At 41.7% G+C, this 22,765-nt stretch overlaps 3 protein-coding genes and 1 long non-coding RNA gene across 4 annotated transcripts in view; 2 read left to right on the forward strand and 2 right to left on the reverse strand.

Annotated features, from left to right (window-relative positions):
- Positions 1-9,697, reverse strand: part of calcr (calcitonin receptor) — a 55,758-nt gene extending 46,061 nt beyond the window's left edge. Inside the window, exon 1 of the mRNA XM_035182999.2 lies at positions 9,206-9,697. The gene's annotated coding sequence lies outside the window, so the exon portion shown is untranslated. The remainder of the gene's footprint in view (positions 1-9,205) is intronic.
- LOC124855026 overlaps positions 1-16,275 on the forward strand; it is a 72,089-nt gene extending 55,814 nt beyond the window's left edge. The window contains exons 2-3 of the long non-coding RNA XR_007034964.1: positions 12,761-12,806; positions 14,528-16,275. This is a non-coding gene — a long non-coding RNA (uncharacterized LOC124855026). The remainder of the gene's footprint in view (positions 1-12,760; positions 12,807-14,527) is intronic.
- Positions 16,276-17,646: 1,371 nt separating this feature from the next.
- Positions 17,647-20,929, reverse strand: tfpi2 (tissue factor pathway inhibitor 2). The gene is made up of 5 exons (XM_035183000.2): positions 19,791-20,929; positions 19,413-19,583; positions 19,015-19,194; positions 18,541-18,714; positions 17,647-18,109 (listed from the first exon to the last, which is right to left on the reverse strand). The coding sequence occupies exons 1-5, from the start codon at positions 19,861-19,863 to the stop codon at positions 18,027-18,029; spliced, it is 681 nt and encodes a 226-aa protein (XP_035038891.1). The 5' UTR covers positions 19,864-20,929; the 3' UTR covers positions 17,647-18,026.
- Positions 20,930-21,240: 311 nt separating this feature from the next.
- On the forward strand, positions 21,241-22,141 carry gngt1 (guanine nucleotide binding protein (G protein), gamma transducing activity polypeptide 1). Its single transcript, XM_035183002.2, has 3 exons — positions 21,241-21,309; positions 21,428-21,526; positions 21,722-22,141. Exons 2-3 carry the CDS (start codon positions 21,431-21,433, stop codon positions 21,845-21,847), a joined length of 222 nt encoding a protein of 73 aa, XP_035038893.1. The 5' UTR covers positions 21,241-21,309; positions 21,428-21,430; the 3' UTR covers positions 21,848-22,141.
- The last annotated feature ends 624 nt before the right edge of the window (positions 22,142-22,765 follow it).

Genomic DNA, 22,765 nt, shown 5'->3' on the forward strand with positions numbered 1-22,765 from the left:
GTAACTAAACTGCAGTTATTGCAGTGACATTGAAAACCACTGCAGTCCTGTGACTGAAACTGATCTCACTGGGATGTTTTGGACATTAAAAACAAATTCATAGTTTTAGAAAAAAGATTTTACTTTCATGGGAGATTTATTATGGTTGAAATGACTTAAAATATATTTTTTTAAATAATCATATGCAAGTGAATATCTAAATACTCAATAAGCTTTTTCTGAATTCGATTGTTCCAACTAATAAAAGGTCATTTTCAAAAGTATAAGATCTGATTCCTCAACTCTTTCTTCTTCAAAGTTTCTTTCTTTTTTCGCTTTGAAATAAAAGACAGAGATGAGCTTTGCATAAACCCCCCCTCCCATCAAGATGTTAGGAGCCAGTTCAGTGACAGATGGACTGAGCTCAGGCCTGCGCTGTCATCTAGGTGACTTACTGTACAGTGCTCTCGATTCCCTTTTCTCCATCTGCAGATCGTTATTCACATCTTAAAGATAACCTTGCTTTTTCAGTTCCTAAGGCATAAAAAAGAAATCATGCATGCGCACATTCTTCCACAGTATGCTCTCAATTATCACTGTGAGGGAGGACCCTGTCTCACGAGGCCTCCCCCTCGCAACCTTTGCTTTTCTTTCCACATTAAATATGTTTTTCTCGAGCATTTTAATCTTCTGAAAGAAAAAAGAAAGAACGATGAAGGCGACCAGTTACACAGCGGCGAGACTAAGAAAAAAAACGAATGTGCTTAAATTGATGAAAGCTACAATTACCGAAGATCACGACAAACTTTTTTGTAAAGCTTGGTATCTGCATGCAACATAGATCCCACTTGGATACGCCTTTTGTCCTACATCACTAACTCCCACTCGCATCCATGTGCAATTGGAGAGGATGCACACTGCAGCTCAGGGCTATGGGAAAGCAATTAAAGAGGTATTTTGTCGCTGGACCACAGCCATTGACTACAATTCCCTTGTGGGCACAGTGTTCCTAGCACTCTGTTGGGTCAGGGATTGGACTGTGTCTGGGTGCTACAAGCTGATAGAGACGGGCCGAGCGAGAGCAGTTTAGGTGCTCTCATCACATGAACGCACAGAAGGCCTCAGGATATCGGTCTTGTAATATTGTGACCTGAGGGTACAGATGAAAAGAAAGTAAAAGTAGAGGAAATAACCAAAGGACGCAATGACAGAAAGAGAGCGGAAAATTCAGTTCTTCACAATAATAGTAGGGGAAACTGAGAACGTAGACAATAGGAAAAGAAAGACGATGTCAAAGGAGGAAAAGAGAACTGTGAGTGTGTCAAGGTTTTGAAGAAGAGTAGTTATGCTGCAAATCTCTCTCTCTCTCTCTCTCTCTCTCTCTCTCTCTCTCTCTCTCTCTCTCTCTCTGCTCAACAAGCCCCTCAAGCCTCATTCTGAAGCCCCTGAAGGCCTCTCAGACCCTCGCAAAGAGCCAGCACAGACCTTTTTTACTGCTCTGACTCGCTGTAACTGTTAGCGAAGGACACGTCTGCCATCTGTAACAAGGGTTCTTTATGGAGTTTCATCTTGGTAAATCGCTCTGAAGTTTGGGAACATTAGGTTTGTAACACCTATTGCAGCATTTAGGCAAATTTCCGGATAGTAGATCAAGGAGAAGGAAAGGACAGCAGTGTGTAATCATAACCAAGATCATACAGATCCATGGCAGAGGCGGAAAGAAGGCAGCTTTTGATGTTTCACAGGCATTAAAGCAGAGTGTTTGTGCAACTTGTGTGATGATAACATAAACAGTCTTTCAACATAATCAAGGTCACGTTCAGCTTAGAAAAAGTCCATCTGAATTTCCACAAAAAAAAACAAACAAGCCGTACACAGACTCAAATTGGCCGAAAGAAACCGAATGTGTGAGAGAAAGAAGAAAATCATTGTCCACAACCTCCAACGTCAGCGCTTTTACCTCGGACCACAAATCAATCACACAAACCTTAATTGGGGGGTGGGGTTACACCTGGTATAACATGCCGCCCTGTGAGTCATGGGGGGACTTGAAGTGCAAGCCAAGATTCGGATGAAAAAGAGTCAAAGAGCAATGGGAATCAATGAGCGGTCCGGGAGTCTAGGGATATTGAAATAAGTCAGAATTACCCGTGTCTCATAGAACTCACAGAGCTGCACTTAGATGGAAAAACTAAAAGCTACATTAAGGCCTGTTGAGAGCAAAACTTTAATTTAAAACAGCAGGCGTCTTTCAGAAGGGCCCGACGTGTCACTAATGCCCTTGCTACATAGATTTTTGCTTTGGCGTTAAATCTTTTCAGATTTTCTTTTCTGGTGTCTTGCACACAGAATAACAATGATGTAATTTCATTGTCAAAACCTTTTTATCCAAATTCTGCTCTTTACAGTTTTGGTGAAAATATTGCCTTACACACTGGATTACATACTGAATAAGCTATTTCTCTTTATGTATGCATTATTAAATGTATTGTCTTAAAGCAGTTTGAAAATTTGGGAAATGTGTTTATTTCCTTTATTGTCGTATGGTATATGATAATATTGATATCACTCCTGTGTCTGTGACGCTGTACATAAAGATGGATGACATGACTTCACCCCGAGAGCGAAGCCAAAGCTTCTCGATCACCACCTGGTGACTGGCTGCAGCATAGATCATAAACCCTGCCTCCTCCATGTTAGTGATTAGGAAATGGACCAAACTAAAATTCACATTTTTAGGTAGTTCTAATCACATTAGGTACTTATTGTTATGGTGTGTTTGGTTTTTATTAGTTATGTGATGCTATGATAACCAGGTAAAATGTCATGATCGACACCTGAGACTGACTCACGATTGGTCAAACACATGTATTGACTATCATTTCTGAATAGGATCTGTGATAGAATAGCACCTGCAACCAGCTAGCTTAGCTTAGCATTAAGATTGCAAATCTTACTTGTCGTTTTTAAACCTAAGCGTAAAACTCGCGGTTGTTTTTTATTATGGTGCTAGGAACTGACTGCATCAGGCGATGAAATAGGTCCCATTAAAACACATCTTGTTGCAGAGCTTTAAAGGAGATGGTTGGCAGGTTGTGTTTCCTTTTCACAACACTAGCTCTTCTCCCATATTTACAGTCTTTACGCTAAGCTAGGTCTCCTTTCTCCAGCTATATTTACTGTACCGACACTGACCGTGTGGGATGAGTCTCCCCATCTAACCACTGGCAAGAAAGCAAAGTAGCCTACTAACTGTCAACACATCCCTTTAATGACCTTTTCATAATCTCGTTGACGTGGGACATCTATTCAGTGCAAAAGACCAGTTCTCATTAATAAAAAGAGATCACTATCTATGCCACTGTCTTGACAGACTGCAGGCGCGTTAACTGACAAACGTATCAGTGCTGTGTGAGAGCGCCAGATCCGGGGAACAGGAGCCAAAAATATTCCAGTGCGTCACTCTAAATGTCGGCTTCCCTGAAAAAAAAGGAAAAAAGGAAGAGCATATCTAAAGTGATAGTCTGGACAGCAAGAAATATCTGAGGTGAACAATAACAGAAAGGTGTAAAAGAAATGGCCTATTTTTGTTGACATTGCGAGAGGTTGAGTCCGCTTTTTTCACGTTGAAATTTAGGAACTGCAGTTTTCAAACTTGAAGAAACGCAGAAACTTTGAATAGAAAATGTAGAAAGGATCCTTTCAAGACAATTCATCAGTTACCCCCATCTGTCCCTTTGACCCGGAATTATGTGCACTCTGTGACAGCGTCTCTATCCAAGCAACAGTAAGCTTTCAGGAGTTGACATTTTGTTGTGGACAAACCCTCAGGAAGCGTCTTCCAACCACACCCTGGAGGGAGAAGGTGAAAAGAGAAGAAATGTGGGAGGACAGGGGGAAAATGGAGATGAGCAAAAGACAGGAGAGACGGAGAATGCAATTAACTGTGAAGGATAAAAAGTGAAAGGACAGAGCAGCAGCAGAGGACAAGAGATGAGGAGAGACAGACAGGGACAGAGAAAATGAAATCACATGGAGGGAGACAGGTTGGTGGGTCATTCTGGAATCTGATGAAAGAAAAAAAATACAAAGAAAAGAGACAGGAGAAGCATGTGGTGTGAAAACGATGAATATGAAATGTGTACAACAAAAAAATTACTATCTCATAAATAGATGAGAGTAAAGATGATATTGTAAAGAATCTCAAAGGTAGAGAACTGACAAGAGAATCTGAGGGAACGAAATCTGAACGAGCAGAGACATAATTAGAAAAAGAAATGAGATAAGTGCCATTTCTTGACTGCAGAAAATATTACCGTGATAATTGGATTCTTTATGCAGACGAGTTTGATCCATTCACTGTCACACTCATCCAGAAGTGAAGAGAAGAAGCAAGTTGGCTTTGAAAGGGTCTATTAGAAACTGTACGTTTTGTAAGGTACAGCATATTGATCAGACGAGGCATTCAAATCTCATTTAAACATCTTGCTCTGGCACGTGGCAGCTGTCATGTCACACCCTTGCTTCCACAACTCATTTCTACTTACAAAGCAGTGTTCTGAGCAAATTGGTTTGCTGTCATTGTTTTTCTGAGTAATTGTTGATTGAAGTCTCATTTGTTAAAGATGGCATATATGGAACATTTGAACACAGCTCTCTAAGTCTGGTAAAAATGTTGAATCCATTCTGCAGCACTGAATTTGCATTAAAACCCAATTTAACATCTGCAAGGAGGCTTTAACCGTCCTTAGTACAGAGTCAGACTAACAGCTCTGCAATGATGAGCCATATTTTTAGAAGCCCCTGCAAAGAATCCCCTGTCTCTTCCATAAAATAGCTTTTTTCATGTTTCCAAACCTATAATGTGCATTTTATGACCTCAAGGTAAATTACAGTGAACACTAAAAATGATATAACAATAAAGTGGAACCACACGTTCCTGGGTTTTGCTAACAAATTTCAGATAGGGAGCGTTCGATCGATCAAGGTGGGGAGGGAGCACGTTTTGCCATTTGCAAAAGGATCTGGAGCAGCAGTGCTGCAAATTGAATTTAGGTAATAGAGGAGGGGAAGAAATCAGAGGCCAGAGGAGACACAAATACATTTTGAGGAAAAAGTTCAAATGCACCTGTCCGTATACTTCGTTCTCATCAACACACATTTCTCTTACTGTCTCTGTTTTATAGACCTGTGTTACTAAGCTCTCAGCCATTCACTCTATTGTAGCACCCCCTATTGATACCACAGCAGCTGTTCAGTGCTGTTGAGGCTGCATTATTTACAGAAGATATATCATCGCAGAAAGTACCGAGTATTAATAACTGAGCTGAAATAAAGACTTTCTTGTGTCATTTCTACCATGTGCATCTATTTCCTCGAGTCTTGAGTTCAGTCATAAATCATGCAAATGTTCATCCAACCAACTGAGCAGCTTAACGGAGCAGAGATAACAGCAACACATGACTGTGAAATTAATTTTTACAAAAGCGGATTCTGTTTTCACAGGGAAAATCCTGAGCGAGAGCATTTGCCTGAATAAAGTTCACGTCTGACTCAGGAGTCAGAACAATGTAAGGTGAAAGATGGACAAACCAGTACAGAACAGCTGCTGCCGTGCTGCACATGTTGCAGCACTTAACTTTAATCACATCCTACGACCCGTCCAGCTTGCTCAATGGTCTACGCTGAGTCAACTTCAGCGTCTCTTGCTACTCTATAAATGCCTTAATCATTTTACACAGCCTCGGCTGTGCAGTGCTGAATGAAGCGTCTCTGGCCCGACCTCTAGCTCTGACAAGCACGGTTCAATTCATCGCATAATGGAAAAGGTGATGTGTTGACTGCTAGCCTGCAGAACTCCAACCTTCACGTGTGATCGTCGCAGCTTTAGTCCAAATTATTCAGTTCCTCTGAACGTTTAGCCTCGCTCCTCTTTCAAGGGTTTGCAAAGCAGCAAATGTAAGTAGTTGATTGCATGACAGCAAAATTGTCAACATCATCCATCTGGCTTAAGACACGAGGGGTCAAGGAAAGAGAATTATCCATGGTGACAACTTTGGACCAGAATCCTGATTCCTCCAACTTGTTTTCCCAAAGAAGTGTTAAGCAGAGGGATAAGTACGACAGTGGTAAATTGAGCATTGCCTTGTTCCTGAACACATCGATTACGGTGCTCAGACGGAAAGAACAAGTGACATTTAGGGTCAAAGCATGTTGGTATGAATAAAACATGGAGCATTTGCTTGATTAGTATTGAGGAATAACAACAAGCAGAGGAGCTGGGGATATTCTGCTGACCTTCCCCGAGTGATGGATCTCAATTACATGCCTGTTTGTGTGTGTGTGTGTGGGGGGGGGGCTATTACTGTTATGGGGACCTACATCTGTTTACACAGTCATATTATGAGGACTTTATTCCTATGGGGACAAAAAGCAATTTTGATGATGTAAATCATTAGGTTAAGATATGCTTGAAGTTCCTAGTAGGCTCACCCAACCCCCTGGGGCGTAGGATTAGATTTAGGTAAATAGTGGTGAGTTAAGTCTCCAGGAAAACCACACTCTTATTATAAGTCAATGTATTATCCTTCGAGGCGCGTGTGTTTGTGTCTGTGTGGCCTGTCAATCACTAAATTCCTATGGGGAAAAAAGGAAGGTCTCATTCGAAAATCATTGAATTTAACATGAAGACATGTTTCAAGGTTGGGTTTAGGTTAGGGGTAGAATTAGATTCGAGGAAGAAGTATTAATTAAGTCTCCAGGAAATGAATGTAAGTCAATCTAATATCCTACGAAGTCAAGAAGACATGACTTTGTGTGTGTGTGTGTGTGTGTGTGTGTGTGTGTGTGTGTGTGTGTGTGTGTGTGTGTGTGTGTGTGTGTGTGTGCGTGTGTTACTCATAGTGTAAACAGTGTTTCCTATACGACACGCTACAGAATTACACGAGTATTGTTGTCCAAAACCCAAACTATGACACAAAAGCACAAAGAAACAGCATAAATGTGTACCCGCTCATTCATCACCCTCTTTCATTTGGACGTAAAGCTTTTAGAAAGCTCTCTCGGACAAAACCACTGAAATCAAACACACAGTGGACGCACACACACACCCTCTAAAGGTCCGACTTTGCTTTTTAATCTCTTCATGCAGACCATTCTCTCCCTCTCTCAGGCCTCCAGCTCCTGTCCCTTGAATTGGAGAGCAAATTTGCCACTTGCTTGCTCAACCGTTCACCTGTCTGTGGCCAGAAAGACCGACCGACAGACAGACAGACAGTGTGTGGGATGATGAAGGACGAACTTATCTCTGAGACTCAGAAAGCAGCCAGACACGTTACCAACCAATCCCAATTCACTACGGGCCGCTGTTTATATCTCAGCCCGCCCGTCTGCACGTATCCTCGCGTTGCCGTCGTTCTCACTCTGTGCTGTTTCTGCCTCTCTTTCTTTGACAGCCTGACTGAGTGTCTGTTGCTATTCTCGTCTTCCTCTGAACCGCTCAGTGTATCAGCATTCTGCATGTGCTGAGAAGCTCTCGTTCCTCAGTCGTATCAGCTCGCCGAAGCCACTTCACTCACCGTTGCCTCTAATAAAACCCCAGATGACACGAGCCATTACTCTAAACACGGTTATGTAAACACAAAGGAATCCCCACAAGAAGAATCCCAATTTAGCCGCAGACATCTTCGAGGCGGGCCCTTCGGTTTCTGCTCTGTTTCTGCCACAAATGGACACTGAAGTGATGCAGGCGGCATTCAGCAATTTTGGCTTATTTCGTTTCCGGCTTGTGGTCCAGTCGGTCTGTGTAGGAATGCCTATTTTCCCCTCCTCTGTGAATATAATCAATATGAGGGCGAATGCATGAATGCAGCAGCGGCAAAAATTATCACGGAGAGGAGAAGAAGCTCTGGGGTGAATTGGCTCACGCATATAACTCATACAAAAGTCAGCGACTCCAGTCTCACTCTCCACGCAGACGCTGTGTCTTGTACGTGTGGCATAGTGATTAATACAGCAAGTGCAGAGAGGTGGCACACGTTGACCTTTCATCTGCGTATACGTGACTACTTTTGTGCATTGTGTGTTGCACGGATGTGTGCGTCTGTGCGTGTCCTCCTGTGTGTTTTATTGGCTTGTAAAATTGTATTCGTCACTGGGAAAAGAACAGATGCCTCTCCATTTTTATCCTTGTGAGAAGCAGGAGCCTGTGTAGATGTAACACACCCTGTGTGTGCGTACATGTTTTTGTGTCCTCTTCAGGACTTTTTCTGGCATAAACACTGACCATGTCAGGACTAGTGGACCTCATGGGGACCAAAGCCTGGTCCTAATGAGGCAAATCAGCATTTCTGAGCTCCTGATAAAGGTTAGGGGTAAGAAGTAAATTAATTGTGGTTGGATTAAGGTTAGGCTTAGTCATGAATTGGTCATGGTTAAGGTTAGGGACACGTTTGTTTAGGCTATCCACATTGAACGGACGTTCAAGTCCTATTAAGGATAGGTGCGCAAACTGTGTGTGTCACAAAGTATTCATCTGGAACACATCCTCTTCAGAAGTCTGGCTGCAAATAGGACAGATCTGCCTTAAGTTTGCAGTTTGTTCTCCACTATTAAAAATCCCTCTGTAAATGTGCATTATTCATCTGAGGAGTATCCGCTGACTGTAGCATCCCTGAGCATTAACCTATATTAAATATTCAAACAGGATATCTTCAGGAGTCCACAAAAACCCAACACAGATTAAGATTTTCTCCAGTGGTAGAAAACATGCGATTATTACAACACCACAGTGAAGACTCTTCTCAGCCTTTCCTTGAGTTTTTTTTTTTTAACCCTAAAAATAGCGCACCACAACACGAGTGTGAGTCACATTCTGCATTATCTCCTTTTCCCCCCTCGCTTGAAATAATCTGCAGCTAAACTGATGTTTAGATCCCCTTGACGCGCCATAATGGGCTATTAATCAATTTGGAGCATGAACGAAAGAAAAGAGAAAATCCAATTTACATTGCGTCAACAGTCACGACCATGCAAGCAAATCCCAGCGAGCTCTTCTTTAATTCATCGGAGCAAAAAATAAATAAAAAAAAGGCAAATTGAGATTGAAACTGACAGACAAACTGAAAATATAATCTCCCTGCAGCTCACTAATCTGTGCGCTTTTTCCACAAACAGCAATTTACAGAAGTTAATACCCGGAAGAAAAAGAAAATAACCTGAGTCTTACCTGCCTTGAAGAGATGAGAGAAACTGCAGAGAACAGATGCTTGTGCAGGAGAAGCCTGATGTTTCCTTCCCTCGGAGGAGACTGACTCCCTGCTGCTGCGCTCCGACCCTATTTAACGCAGTGGCAGTACATTTAAAAAAGAAAAAATAAACTTTTTTTTGCATCCACGGAGATAAAACCCACAATTAAAAAAAATCAATCAAATGCTACTGTGGCTCGTGTGTCCGGGGGCTCTGGCTTCTGTTTTATGAGATGGATTAATGACCGGCGGTGCGCACGGTAAGGGGAGCGCGGGGCAGGGCGCCGGTCCGCGGCCGTTCTGAGCGGTGACAGTCGACTGGCCGGTAATCCAAGTGCGTCTAACAGCCTCCCCGTGTACGAGCGTGTGTTGCTGGAGCTCCTCCTCGCCTTATCTCTCTGTGTCTGTGCGTTAAAGACACACAGCGCGAGGAGAGGCTCGCTTCTGTCTCCACTGCGCGTCCGTGCGCTCTGCTGCGGACACTCCTCTGGACACCGGGCGTAAAGTGAAGTTACACAGCTGTGTCACAACGCGTGTTTGTTTGTGCTGCTCAACGGTGACTTTAAAATGACCTTGTTGACATTACATGAGAGCTTCTTTTTTCTTATCTCCTCCGTGCAGCTTTTTAAAGTGACATGTTTGTGTAGCTCCTACATTAAAACCAGCTCATGGTGCCAAAGCAGTTCTGACCCCTGGAGACATGGTGTCAACACCTCTGAAGGTTTCCTTTAAGTTGTCTGGGACCCTCATGGATCGGATTTGATTTTCCAACACACCCCCACAGATGCTCAATTGGATTCACATCTCATAAATATGGAGGCCAAGTTAACACATTGAGCTGCCATGTTCCTCAAACCATTCCTGAACTAATTTTGTGGAACCTTGCTTGTTTTATTTGAGAAGACAGGACAAGATGGTGAATATCCCTTGTACGTTCGAAGGTCTTCTGCACAATTTAATTTACCATCTGCCATTAGAAGCTAGCAGGTGTTAGCGGCCACCAGCGGATGTTAGGGACATAACTTCAGGTGTGCACCTTAGCGTCATTAAGTGTTTTGGCCAATTTTGGTCCATTGGTCCCATTTTAGAACATCGGACAAGATGGAGAATATCCCTTGTATGTTCTACCGCACTAATTAATGCCTACCACCAGTTGATGTTATCAGATGTTAGTGACCACCAGCGGATGTTAGGGACATATCTTCAGTTGTGTACCTTAGCGTTATCAGATGTTTCGGCCTTTTAGTGAATGGGGCCACTGCCATCAGGGAGTACTACTGCCATGAAGGGGTGTACTTGGTCTGGGATCTTAAGGTAGGTGCTATCAGTATAGAAGGATGGACGACGTGTCTCCACCTTATCCCATTGTACCAAAATTGAGCCTGCATGGATATGGGTGCTGCCCTTTTCTGCTTTTGATGATTTGGAGCCAAAGTATCGAGGTCCCTGCACCAGTACACCCAGTCAACCAATCGCATGTCAGTCTCAGCTGTCAATCATTACATTTCACACCATTTTTTTTGCAACAGTGAATAACTATGTGAAACCAATCTTACTGAAAAATGAACACTTGAGCACATCAGTACTGCAGGCAGGCTTTCTGACCTTTACTGCAGCCAGCTACCAGAGGGCGATTAAGATGATTTGGCTTCACTTTTGGGGAGCTGACACGCCATCCATCTTTATATACAGTGGGTGGTACATGTTAAAGTAACATCCACATGAATTCCACACAAGGTTTCTCAGCTGAACTTTGCTCTGAGCTTCTGTCTTCTGCTTGCCTTATAGTGCAACATGCTCCCATCACCATCCCTGCTAAAAAAACAATGCAGAAGCAATCAGCCATCCATATAATTGCCACTCTTCCCGAACAGCTTTCCATCATATACAGCCTGTTTTCAGAAATGTGTTCTACAGTAGCTCTCCTGTGAGATTGAACCACTTCCAGCCAGCCTTTGCTCTCAATGAGCCTTGGGCCATGACCCTGTCCCCGGTTCACTGGTTGTCCTTTCTTGAACACTTTTAGATATAGCTCACTAACCACTGCATTCTGGGAACACTTCACAAGACCTGTCATATTGGAGATGCTCTGACCTAGTTGTTCCCCATCGCAATTTCGCCCCTTGTAAAAGTCGCTCAGATCACTTTGCTTGCATTTATCTTCAAAACACGTGAAATGAGTATGTAAAGGATTTACCCTTCTTAGGGATCCAGTAGACTTAAAGGGAAGAACCTCCAAAATAATGTGACCATAGTTCAGGCATGATGGAGGAAAGTAGAAACTGCCACGCTCCAAAAATATTTTGTTGTTGTGAGAGGAACTGATATTCCCCCACTTCTACAACACAACCCATGATAATGCTTATCAATATGAGAATCAAATAAAACAGCCTCTTTATTCATGCCACCTGTTTGGCTGTTGTTGAGTTATTACTCTTACAAAATTTCCTGTGGATATTACACAGCCTAATCTATTTGGATTTTAGTTTGTGAAGTGTATTTTACGATGAGTAAAAAAAAAATCAAAATCAACAAGAGCACAACGCGCTCCCTGGTTGTAGCGGATGGTTTCCTTATTAGAAACATGGTAATTTGATTTCTTATTTTCCGATTTGGCATTTAGATAGCTGGTGGTGTATAAAAAGCAAAAACATCTGCAGAACTGCATTCGGGAGTCCTTCAAACATCAGGAAGTGACCTGTCAGTGTTGTCATTTTGTTCCACAACTTTCTCTCTACACTTAATCACAACACAGCCAGCTGTTTGCCCGCAGCTCCCGTCATTACTAACCGAACACTCGTTCCTCTTCATGTCTCACACACAGAGACAGGTGAGGCAGTAATGGACATGTAGCTGCATATTCATGACACATTGTAACGGTGACAGACATGATGTGCCTGTCATCTCTAAAGCCGGGAGATCTGCAAACAAGCAGCGCTGCCTTCAAACCGGTGGAGAAGACGGAGCATCCCCCCAGGAGAGGGACAGGAGGGGACAAACACAATCTACCTGGGAATGGGAGTCCTATTCCTATAATGGAAACCACATTGCTCTTGTCAGCTACATTTGACGTGCATGTGTGCTCACATAAATTGTGTAAATTAACCCGAAATATTTCACAAACCAAATCAGTTTGTTTGTCGGCAACAGATTTGGGCTATTTTATTATTTTATCCCCAACCACACCTTGACCAAAATCATTCCGAACATGCAGAAGTCCCATGCCACAAGCCACATTTGAAGCTGTACAGCACATGGCATTGTGGGTAGGAGGAACTTGTCTTTACAGAGTCTCCTCATTATGGTCAGTTGTGGTGATGACAGTAGGTGGAGGGCGATTGAGGAAAATTGAGCTGGAGCGATGCCTGTTTTTGTGGGACATGCTGTGTGGTTAATCTAAGGCATAATGATGCTGGAGAAGATGCCATGGGAGTTTGGTGCCAGCGCTGGCGGTGTCTGTGCACAGTTTGTGTTTAATAAGACGTCACTGCATCATATCCTGCCATGAAGGAATGCAATTATTTTTTGTCCTGCAGATTTCGGAAGCAGCAGATCAGCAAGACTTGCTCACAGTGACCACAGGTAATTATCACTCAGCTCTGCGTTCTTTTTTTTTTTACCTCTCTTTCAAATGTTTGCATCTTTTAGCTGAATATTTTTTGCCACAATTATTTTCAGCAAACATTTGTCCAGCTAAGACCTTAGTGTAGTCTTTACATCAGAGATAGCAAAGTTAGCAACTAGTTGGGTTACCATTATGGCATTTTATTAGCAAAAGCTAGCCAAGCAGCCAAGGTTCATCCCTGAGGTTCAGGCGAATTTGCTAAAATGTGTCATGTGGCCAAACTTTCATGGCGCTCATCAACCTCCAGCCACAAAGGAGGGGGGGGCACAATGAAAAGGTGATTATATGTCAGTGTTGTCTTTGGAGTGTGTTTCCAATGACCCAAAGTTGGGTGCTAATGCACCTTAAACAGGGATAAGTTAACTAATATTTTGTTGCCTGGTGTGTGTTGTGTATCCATCTCATTGTTTACTAGCCTGACATCTTCTTAAAGGTTTATTTCAGAGTTTTTATATTTAGATGTGGGTGTTCTTTAACACATTGGGGAGTCTGAATAGGGGGAATGATGACAGCAACCAATAACTGTACTATTATATATATATTGCTTTACAGTGGACTCCTTTAATTCCACCTTTAAAACATTTAACGAATTTAAGGCATATCTATGTAACTTTAAGATCCAGTATTACAGACCAACTTGTCACAGTTTTTAGCTTTTGTTGTAACAATCCGAAATGCTGGGTTAAAGGAGCAGTTGTGAGATTTCAGTGACGTCATAGTACAAGTTGTGACAAGTAGTATAACAATATACATAACTGTCATAAACCTGAACTCCAATAAGTGCAGAGAGTGTCTGCTCATGCCCTTGATTAGTTACAGAAAATATATCCAATTTCATTTTGCAGCAGGTATCATAAAAAGACATATTGTTCCTCTCCACCAGTTTGCATGCAAATCTGCTTATTCAGGACTCAGCGCTCCTGCTCAACCCCCCCCCATGGGTTTGCATATCGTGGCTCAGCTTTCCTAAATGTAATATATATTAAAAATCCATTATCAAGCAGCAAATTCAAATGTGCCAATGCGTTTGGTTGCCGGGTCCTTAGAGAACTGCTGAACAGGAGCTCGGTATAAAGTCTTTGACCTCTGGGAAGCTGGTAATTGAAGCGAACGGTCAGAGAAAAGGAGAAAAAAGAGGCCCCAGTTCAGACTGACATTTTTGTGGATATTTATTTCATTTTCTCTCGGCACTCCGGAAGAGAAAACAGTTCAAATCTGGCTTTGGGAAAGTCAGGCATCTGTATTTGTTTGTTCTGCTCAAATCATTTTTGATCTCCCCCACCATAATGAAAAGAGGTTCTGGCACATTTGCAGGAGGGTGAAAGCTGTAGATTTATTCACAGCTATGAGTCATCCGCTACATTAGAGATGCTCTGCACCAACAAAAGCACACCACTATTGTTACTGTAAAGGCAACGGCGTGTGGACAGCAGTTACAACATCTGTGTGTATTCCCAAAACTACTCTCTGCCATAGAAACTGTGGAAATTAGTATTCACCTCAAATATCAATTACTGCTCCACTACTGGAGCCAAGGCAGGGTGAAATTACATTTGGACTTTAGGAGCAGGGTGTGTGGGTGAGGACAAATAATGACTATTAGTAAGCTTCTAAATGCATGTTCACTTGAAAACACAGTGTGTTGATGGATTCATCTCCTCTTGTTGGCATTTTCCAGGGAATCAAATAGGAAAAACCTCAGAAGGCTTCCAGATTATCTCAGAGGTCTGGAGTTGTCCGACTTGTTTAATTATACAGCAGCTACGTGTGTTTGGCAGCCAGATGGACAGCGAGGAACGGACCAGATACTCATCACCAGACACATCAATCTGAGGTGTGTGAACGGAGAAGAGACGAGGACGGCCTGGGACACTCCTCTCCACCCAACAAAGGGGGATGATGGATGTTGGAGAAACTCTGATGCCATGTCAGGGCGGGGAAGCCATCTGACATGTTTGGTCTACAGTTTAAACAGACTAAACGCCGACATCCCAGAAATATTGTATCTTCAAATTCTGTGCCGTATGTTTTTCCTGGGTTCAGTTTCTGTCGGCAGGTTTGGTCCATGAAAGCAGACGCACCTAAACAGGTAAAAGAAAAACAATTACTCAGGTTCAAACAGGCAGATGCTGCTTCATCTTCTATTCTGCACCAACATTTATAAACCATAGTGCTCACATCCTGTTATATTAACCAGAGTTTCCATAAGCAATATCAAAGTATCCCACCAATCTATTTGAAATACTGTTTCATCTATTCTATTTGTTTCCTGTTTGTGCCTTTGGGGAAACTGAAGCATTGAACAAGATTGATTTGAAAAAAAACTATAGGATGTAGTTTTCCTCTGGGGAAATGTGTCATTTAAATATTCAGTTACTTCTTAACCAATGTCAGAAACCAAAAAGGATTTGTTTCTGTACAAGATATACATTTGTAAGGCATGTAGTTGGATCTCCACCCGGTGGTTTTTATATTAATATGGTAAAGCTGTGAGAGCATTGAGGGCATTTCAGCAATCATCCACCAACAGAATCAGACTGAAGTAGAATGAATGCTGGAGAACCAACGCCTGAAGTGCACAGTGAGCTGCTCTAGTATTCAGCAGCAAAATCTGTTGTTTCTTCAGTTTATGAGTCAAATTAGAATAGTCAGAAAAACAGCTCATTGCCCTCTAGATTTACAATAAACTTTTTTATTAAAAATGAATGGAGAATACTTAAACACTTATTTTTACCCGAAAATAGGAGTGTAGATACGTGAATCGGCCACCAGGGGGCATCTAATATCCTGCCTCCTTACCATGACCTACAGTGAGACAGTATGTTATCATCATTTGTTGTCATGTTAAATGTTAGATTTGCATAACTCAGTATTCTGCATTAAATGGTGAATTAAATTATCATCTAATTAAGCTCGCAGTCATTGTGCGTGTTGTTATTTTAAAATCAGTGCAGCCATTTCGTAGCAATAATATAACTGTTTGACAAATGGTCAAAGCCTCCTTCACCGAATTAATCTTGTTCTAAACGAGAGCCACGTTTCAATGTAAACTCCAATCCATCACCATTGAGAATGAGGCCGAACTAATGTGGTGCGGCTAATGAAACGACCAGAGCCGGATCGGTTCATCTCCAAGCCCCCTGAACTGCCCCGGAATCTCCCACAACCCGTGTTTTATTGCCACTCATTAACGGTGCGAGACAGAGCTTTGCTGTAATTAAAAGTTAACCACTGGGTGTGTTTGCGGCCATCTCAAACATTTGTCATGTCGTTCGGGGATTAAATCGGACCAAAAGGTTGTGATTCTGCAAAGTGTAATTAGACTTTGAACAAATGAATTGTTCACACAATTATAATATATTAGTAGAAACTGTAAAAACAGCTTTAAAAGAAGAGGAGTTAGAGCTTATACCACATAAAATATGTATAGAGGTGATGCACGATTTCCGTATGTGTCAATCAGCCATTATGTAATCTGTACAAGTCATGCATGAGATTCAACACACCTCTTTTTTGCTCTGCCTTTTTCCTGCACTTTATAAATGTGCAATTACTTTTATTTTTATTGATTAAAAAGAGCAGGGAGGAGAGAAACGTTTACCTCCAAGGGCAGGAAGTGGAAATAAGCTTAAATGAATAAGCCTAAATTTCCATCATAAGCAGTGGTGATGGTTTTAGAGATTAGGTAGAGTACGTACTGGGAGGATGACATCCTCTCTCATATTGCTTCCTAACAGATGATTTAGCTTTGGTTCTTAATGGCAAAAGGGCCTGTGCAGATATATTACCTTTTACTGCTATTCATAGCCGAGCCAGATGGGCGAGCAGCTTCCTTTAATATCGTCTATAAATATTTATTGCCCGGAAAAAGAAAAGTCACACAGTGCTTCAACTGAACAAAGCAGATTTGGTACAGTCAGGATTTTCTACAAACACAGGGTACTTTAAAATTAACAGCCATCGGAGGGGCTACAGACGATTTCTCTTGTGGTACGTAAAGTTCATTATCTGTGAATACTAAACTGCTTGTATTGACCCAAAGGAAAATAAAACCCTCTTCAATAACCGAGCTGAGGGAGAGGATGTGTGACTGCTCACACACATGCGTTTGTCAATGGATGCATTCAGGTTTCCTCATTCATAGTGTGTAGTTCACTCTGATTGCATAATTGCTGACACCGTTCCTGATTCACGACGTGGAAACCTGCAGCTCGCTCTGCTGCAGCGATGCTCCCATTAACCTGCCACGGTAACATTTTCCTGCTCCGAGATTGCTTCCTTCCTGATTCTAGGCTATACCAAAGAAACCGAGATAGGCAGAGTGCCCTGCAAAGTATTTGCAGATAAGAACGGAAGAACAGCAGCGTTAGTACGTGAAGGAAGAAAGGCCGAGAGATAAAGAGAAAGTGCCCTGAGAGAAAGTGGAGAGAAAGTGTCATAGGGGCCAAAATGCGCACTTAGTCTTTGGTGTTATTTTTGTTTCGGCTCCTCATGTGTTTTTTATCGTCATGGGTGTGGTTTCTAATTATTTAACTGTTCACTTGTATGGTGGGACCCAGACAAAGAGGGGAAGTATGGCTCCAGTATTTCCCAGTACAGCAATTTAAAGTCAGTGTTTTTGTTTTTTTAATCATGATATAAAATGTATTTGGGCTCCAGTAGGAATTTGTGAAAAAAAAAATTGAATTTGTCACCAGACTCTGTTGAAGATGATGAGTTTGCAGCCATTCAGTTGAATAAGTTGCAATCAACACATTTTGAGTTGGTTAAATGCTGAAATAACACACGACACAGTTATTTACTGATAAACAGCAGCAACAAGTGGCTCAATAACTTTATAAAATTCTGTATATTTCATAGAAAATGTGCTCATAACACAGTTTGTCACATCATAAAATGTCACATCATAAAATGTCACTGTCATAATGTATTACAAAACATATATTAAATACATACAGTATCAAAACACGAGTGCAGTAGTAATAAACGTCATCAACAATATACAGTAAAAATACATTTGGAAAAAAAGTCCTACAAATACAACCAGGATGTATTTAGGACTCTTCCGGTCACAACAGATGTGACCTGGTCGTTTTTCTTTTGGCACAAACAGTCAGTTTAATACTTGTTTCTTTCCGTCACAGGCTCGTCCGTGTGAGCATCTGTGAGATCGAGTGTCAGACAAATACTTGAACGATGTGATTATTTCTATTCCGTATCCTGCGTCGAACTTTTCTTAGGCCTGTGCGCTTTTTCCCTCCTGCAACATAAAAAAAAGTGTTGGACAGCTAGTATTAGTATGACGGCCTCTGATTCTTCTGCTTGTTGACTTTCTTTACTCTTCATCAATAAGCAGACAACTTCCTACAGCCAGATTGTCTTTGGTTTCCTCTCGGTCATATTTTAATGATTGGCTGTAGAGTATAAACGTCTGAGTGTATGCTAATGGTTTCTTAACAAGCCAAACAGTTTTGAAAGGCTCAAATGAAATCAGCTGAGTTTTATTTAGTCGCTACCCAAATTCCCCTCTGACTTCCTGAATTATCTCCAAATTTGAACCAGCAAGTTGTTAATAAGAGCCATATATTGTAATTACAGAATTGAGGAGTCTGGTAATTATCCTCAAACTCTCATCTTCAGTTACAGGCTTTTTATTGCCACACTCGCATTCCCATGCTCATGCTCGCGCACCTTTAACACACACGTCCATGCAGCTCTGCCTGGAGACAAAGTTGTTGCTGGTGCCTCCACAGCCTGAGTAGGTGAACTCCTGGCACTTCTTGGTGGCGCCGTTGTAGTAATACCGAGTCATAGAGGCCGAACACTTCCCTTTGTCCAGTGGGTCCAGGCAGAGCACGGGAACAGCTGGAGGAAAAAATCCACAAAGCACACAATGAGACCATCGTGTTTGAGGAGAAATAACACCAGAAAGTTTTTGATTCTTAGCTCATTTTATCAGATTATTCATTCATTTCATTTTGACTTAAATATCTTTATCGGTTGTACATTAACAAAAGGGCCTGATGAAGTATTCTTTTCATAGGAATACATAGTTTGTTTCTCAGTCGTACCATTAAATCACACCTGAAACGGTTGTTTTTAGAGAGAGCCCCTGTATATTATGTCAGTGGCAGCAGAATTGTTGTTGTTCAGGTCTGTACTAACTTTTCGGTGGGCTGCAGTACTCCATGCAACTGGCTTGGTCCCCGAAGCGGTTTGAGTTCCCGCCACAGCCCCCATAAGAAAAGGTCTCGCACTGCATGGTGGTCATGTTGAAGAAGTATTTGGGGAAGAGGCCACGGCAGGGTCCTACTACTTTAGGAAACCTGCAGATCTGTGGAATCTCTGTGGAGGAAAAATTACTGGATTTATGAATATGATTGGATGAAATGGCATTTTAATGTATGTGTGCGCCTTTTGCGCTGAAAAAATACTCAGATTTTCTCATTTAATATCAGATCTAAAACACAAAAACACCCGGTGCACACATTCAACAGCTTTCAGGGGAGGTCAAGGTCCCCATCAGCCAAATAAAGTGTGTGCTCCTCACTTAGAGAACATACTTGGGATTCTGAAACATGTCTTCTGGCACTGCTGATAACTCCTGAAGTTGTTGGCGTTCCCCTGGCACCCGCCATAGTAGAAAATCTCGCACTTTTGCGTGATCGTGTTGTAGTAGTAGCTCTCAATCTGTCCCCTGCAGGGTCCCTCGTCCACTTGAAGGAGACACACGCCTGAAAGCATATACACCGTTACACCGTTAATGAAACACGAAATCCGCCATAGAAACGTGACGTGGTTAAGTGCGTTGCTGCGCGTAAAGCAACCGTCAAACTCTCAAACTGTGCGTGAAATTGTGCAAACAAGTCTTTTACGCGAGGTTAGTTGAAGATCAACAGATTAGTGGTTCTTTAAAACAAAGCGAGAAAGTGCTCCCTTACCTGTAGGCGACAGCGCCAACACGTTGTAGAAGGAGGAGAAAAGTGTAAACAGCGCTAATGTGCCAAACTCCATAGTGCAACTTCTGCTCCGGCTGCGACTCTCGCTCGTCTGCGCTGCCGACCGCGTCCACTTTTATCGGTTTGGTGGTGGTTCCCAGGGGAGTTTAAGGGGGCGGGGATGTAATGAGTCATTTCCATATCCACAGATTAGCAGAAGCAGAATGGTGATGAATCCATGAGTGACATCACACAGGGAGAGTTATTGTAAGATTTGCGTAAAGTGGAATGTGACTCAGAGTGTATTTCACAGAGGTGAAATGACAAGAATCAGATAGTCACTTATGATGATGATGATGATGATTTAGGCTGTAGTGACCCAGTAGCTCTACAGCATCCCTGTTAGTTTAACATACGTGTGTACACGTGACAGATACTCTTGTGAAATCAGATCTTGTCAGACTGCATCCTGCCAAGTTCCCACCACATACTAGTCTTACTGGATCCACACACACACACACACACACACACACACACACACACACACACACACACACACACACACACACACACACACAGAGAGAGAACCTTGTATGACACTTATTGGGATAATATGTTCTCCTAATCCCCTACCCCGAACCGTAGCCATCACAAGTGCCTAAACCTAATACTTACCTCAACACTAACCTAAATCTAATTCTGTCATCAACCCTAAAAGCAAGTCTTAGCAATAACAGCTCATGGAAAGTGACCCAGAAAGTGAGGAACGTCCAAAATGTCCCCACTCCGTCAGTTCACGGCTCAACATGGTCCTCACATAGTATCTGTACAAATACACACACACACATTTTTACTCCAAGCACTGTCACCTCCAAACCTGTGTTTCCTAATGACTGCAGCCGCCTCCAGCATTTTTTCAAGGGAACACTGATGTGTTGCCCAGGTTTGCCCTTCTTCACAGCTAAAAGCAACAAATGAAACAAAATTTACAATAAAAACATAGCTCCTTCCTTGGTTTTTACAAATAATTCCCCTGATCAGCTCCATCTTTTCCTCAGGCATCTAAAGGGGGAATCCAGTCCCTTCCTATTGTACATTTAAACTTGTCTTTGTGTGGTTGGAAAACTGCAGTCACCTTTCGGGCAATGATGTGTCACCACTTTGACAGGTGGAGGCTAAATACAGATTAGCTGTCTTATCACATGGTACCTTCCTTTTAACCCATATCTGCATTTACATAGAAAACAGAGTCGCAATAGCAGAAATCCAAATTTAATCTGCAAAATAGGGAATTCGGTTCTTGGTTTTTAATTTTAATTCAAATACATCAAACAGACACCGGTGTGATTCTCCCCCTCCTTACTTGAGAGACTGTCTTGGTTATACTGTGGGGGCATTGTTTTAATCAGATTAAACGGATTAGGATACTTCATGCAGATTACTTTATAACCAGGATTGAGTGAGAGGGGAGTGATTCTTCAGCAGGATTGTGGGGGTGAAGGACTGCTCCCTCTAAGCATCCGTGAGTACATTTTCATTCTTTTCTTGTTTGTAATCATTGGGTAAAAATCGGACATAAGAGTGAATATTTTCCGCCTCAAAATGCTGAATGTTTCCTTGACTTTTTCCTTTTTTGACAGAAAATGCCGGTCATTAACATGGACGAACTGACGGACAAGGACAAGGCTGTGATGGAAGTCACCCAGCTTAAGCTTGAAGTGAAACTTGAGAGGTGGTTGGTACGTTTTTCACACTGAAGTTACAGGCCATATGTTTAAGGATAGAGGCAAATGAAATAGTTTTCAAGATATTTATCCTTGACAAGCAATTTATGCTGTCAACCTGTATGAATGTAATTATACAGATTTGTTCTATCAGGGGCAGCATTTAAAACCGAAATTGCTGCATAACACATCTTTGTCTTCTTCCCTCAGACGTCGAAATGCTGTGAAGAGGTGAAGGACTACATTCAGGCTGGAGAGGAGGAGGACACTCTTGTCAAAGGCATTTCAGAGGAGAAGAACCCCTTCAAGGAGAAAGGCGGCTGTGTCGTCTGCTAGACTGGACATGAGGAGCTTTTCATAGCTCAGATTAGCACCCGAGGACATTATCCCTCCCGTCAACAACAAAGATTTGCAGACTGACAAGAAAGGATGAACAATGAAGAAACTATTCCAGATTTGTAGCCTTGTCATTTTATCTTTTGAAAACATGCAGTGTAAACGAAGTATAATTGGTAATGGTTATATATATATAATGCTTCTCTCTCAAGTGGTGTGTATATCTATAACTGGCCCATGTGTTGTTTCATAGACAGAAGCAGCTGTCATTAAACGTGCTTGTTATGAACTCAACCCGTCTCCATCACTCACTGCACAAAGGTTTTTCATGACAGGATATTTACATAACTCAGTTTGAATACATTCGGAGTATGTGGAACGTCGTATCATAAATCTTAATAAGAGCGGTATCGTTATATACCACAGACCTTTATGTAAATATCAAAAAGTTTGAGAATTGTTGGTACAGTTTCAGATTTTTTGATATGTTCCTCCTGTAGGTCCAGACATCTATCTCTTCCCATTTATTTCTGTATATATTACATTTCTAAAACACAGTTACTCATAGACATAATCGTAAGTCTTTTTAAAGAGGGATTTTTTCTTGCAGATTATTTCATTTCTAAATATTTCAGAGGTTTTGAAGGATAAAAATATACAGAATCTCACACGACAATATTTTTGTCTCACCGGAATGTTTCTTTCTTATTTTTAATAAATTTACTTTGCCCTATTTTTTCTAATACATTTACTCTACTGTCTCATTTCGAATACTCTTGCTTTACTTTTTTATTTGTAATACATTTACTTTACTTTTTAACTTAAATTGAAATCCGAGCTTGCTTTTTAGTGCATTTGATGTAGAGCTGCGCAATAAAACAATATCAATACAATATCACGACAATATCATGTGACATT

This window comes from Hippoglossus stenolepis, chromosome 17 (assembly GCF_022539355.2).
Source record: "Hippoglossus stenolepis isolate QCI-W04-F060 chromosome 17, HSTE1.2, whole genome shotgun sequence".
Classification (NCBI taxonomy): Eukaryota; Metazoa; Chordata; class Actinopteri; order Pleuronectiformes; family Pleuronectidae; genus Hippoglossus; species Hippoglossus stenolepis.

Excerpts from the sequence above, each read along its gene's own strand:
- gngt1 (XM_035183002.2), top strand. The coding sequence starts at position 21,431 with ATGCCGGTCATTAACATGGACGAACTGACGGACAAGGACAAGGCTGTG. Across the intron at positions 21,527-21,721 it reads TGAAACTTGAGAGGTGGTTG|ACGTCGAAATGCTGTGAAGA; the intron begins GTACGTTTTTCA and ends TTCTTCCCTCAG.
- tfpi2 (XM_035183000.2), bottom strand. The coding sequence starts at position 19,863 with ATGGAGTTTGGCACATTAGCGCTGTTTACACTTTTCTCCTCCTTCTAC. Across the intron at positions 19,195-19,412 it reads GACATGTTTCAGAATCCCAA|AGATTCCACAGATCTGCAGG; the intron begins GTATGTTCTCTA and ends TTTCCTCCACAG. Across the intron at positions 18,715-19,014 it reads GTACTGCAGCCCACCGAAAA|CTGTTCCCGTGCTCTGCCTG; the intron begins GTTAGTACAGAC and ends TTTTTCCTCCAG.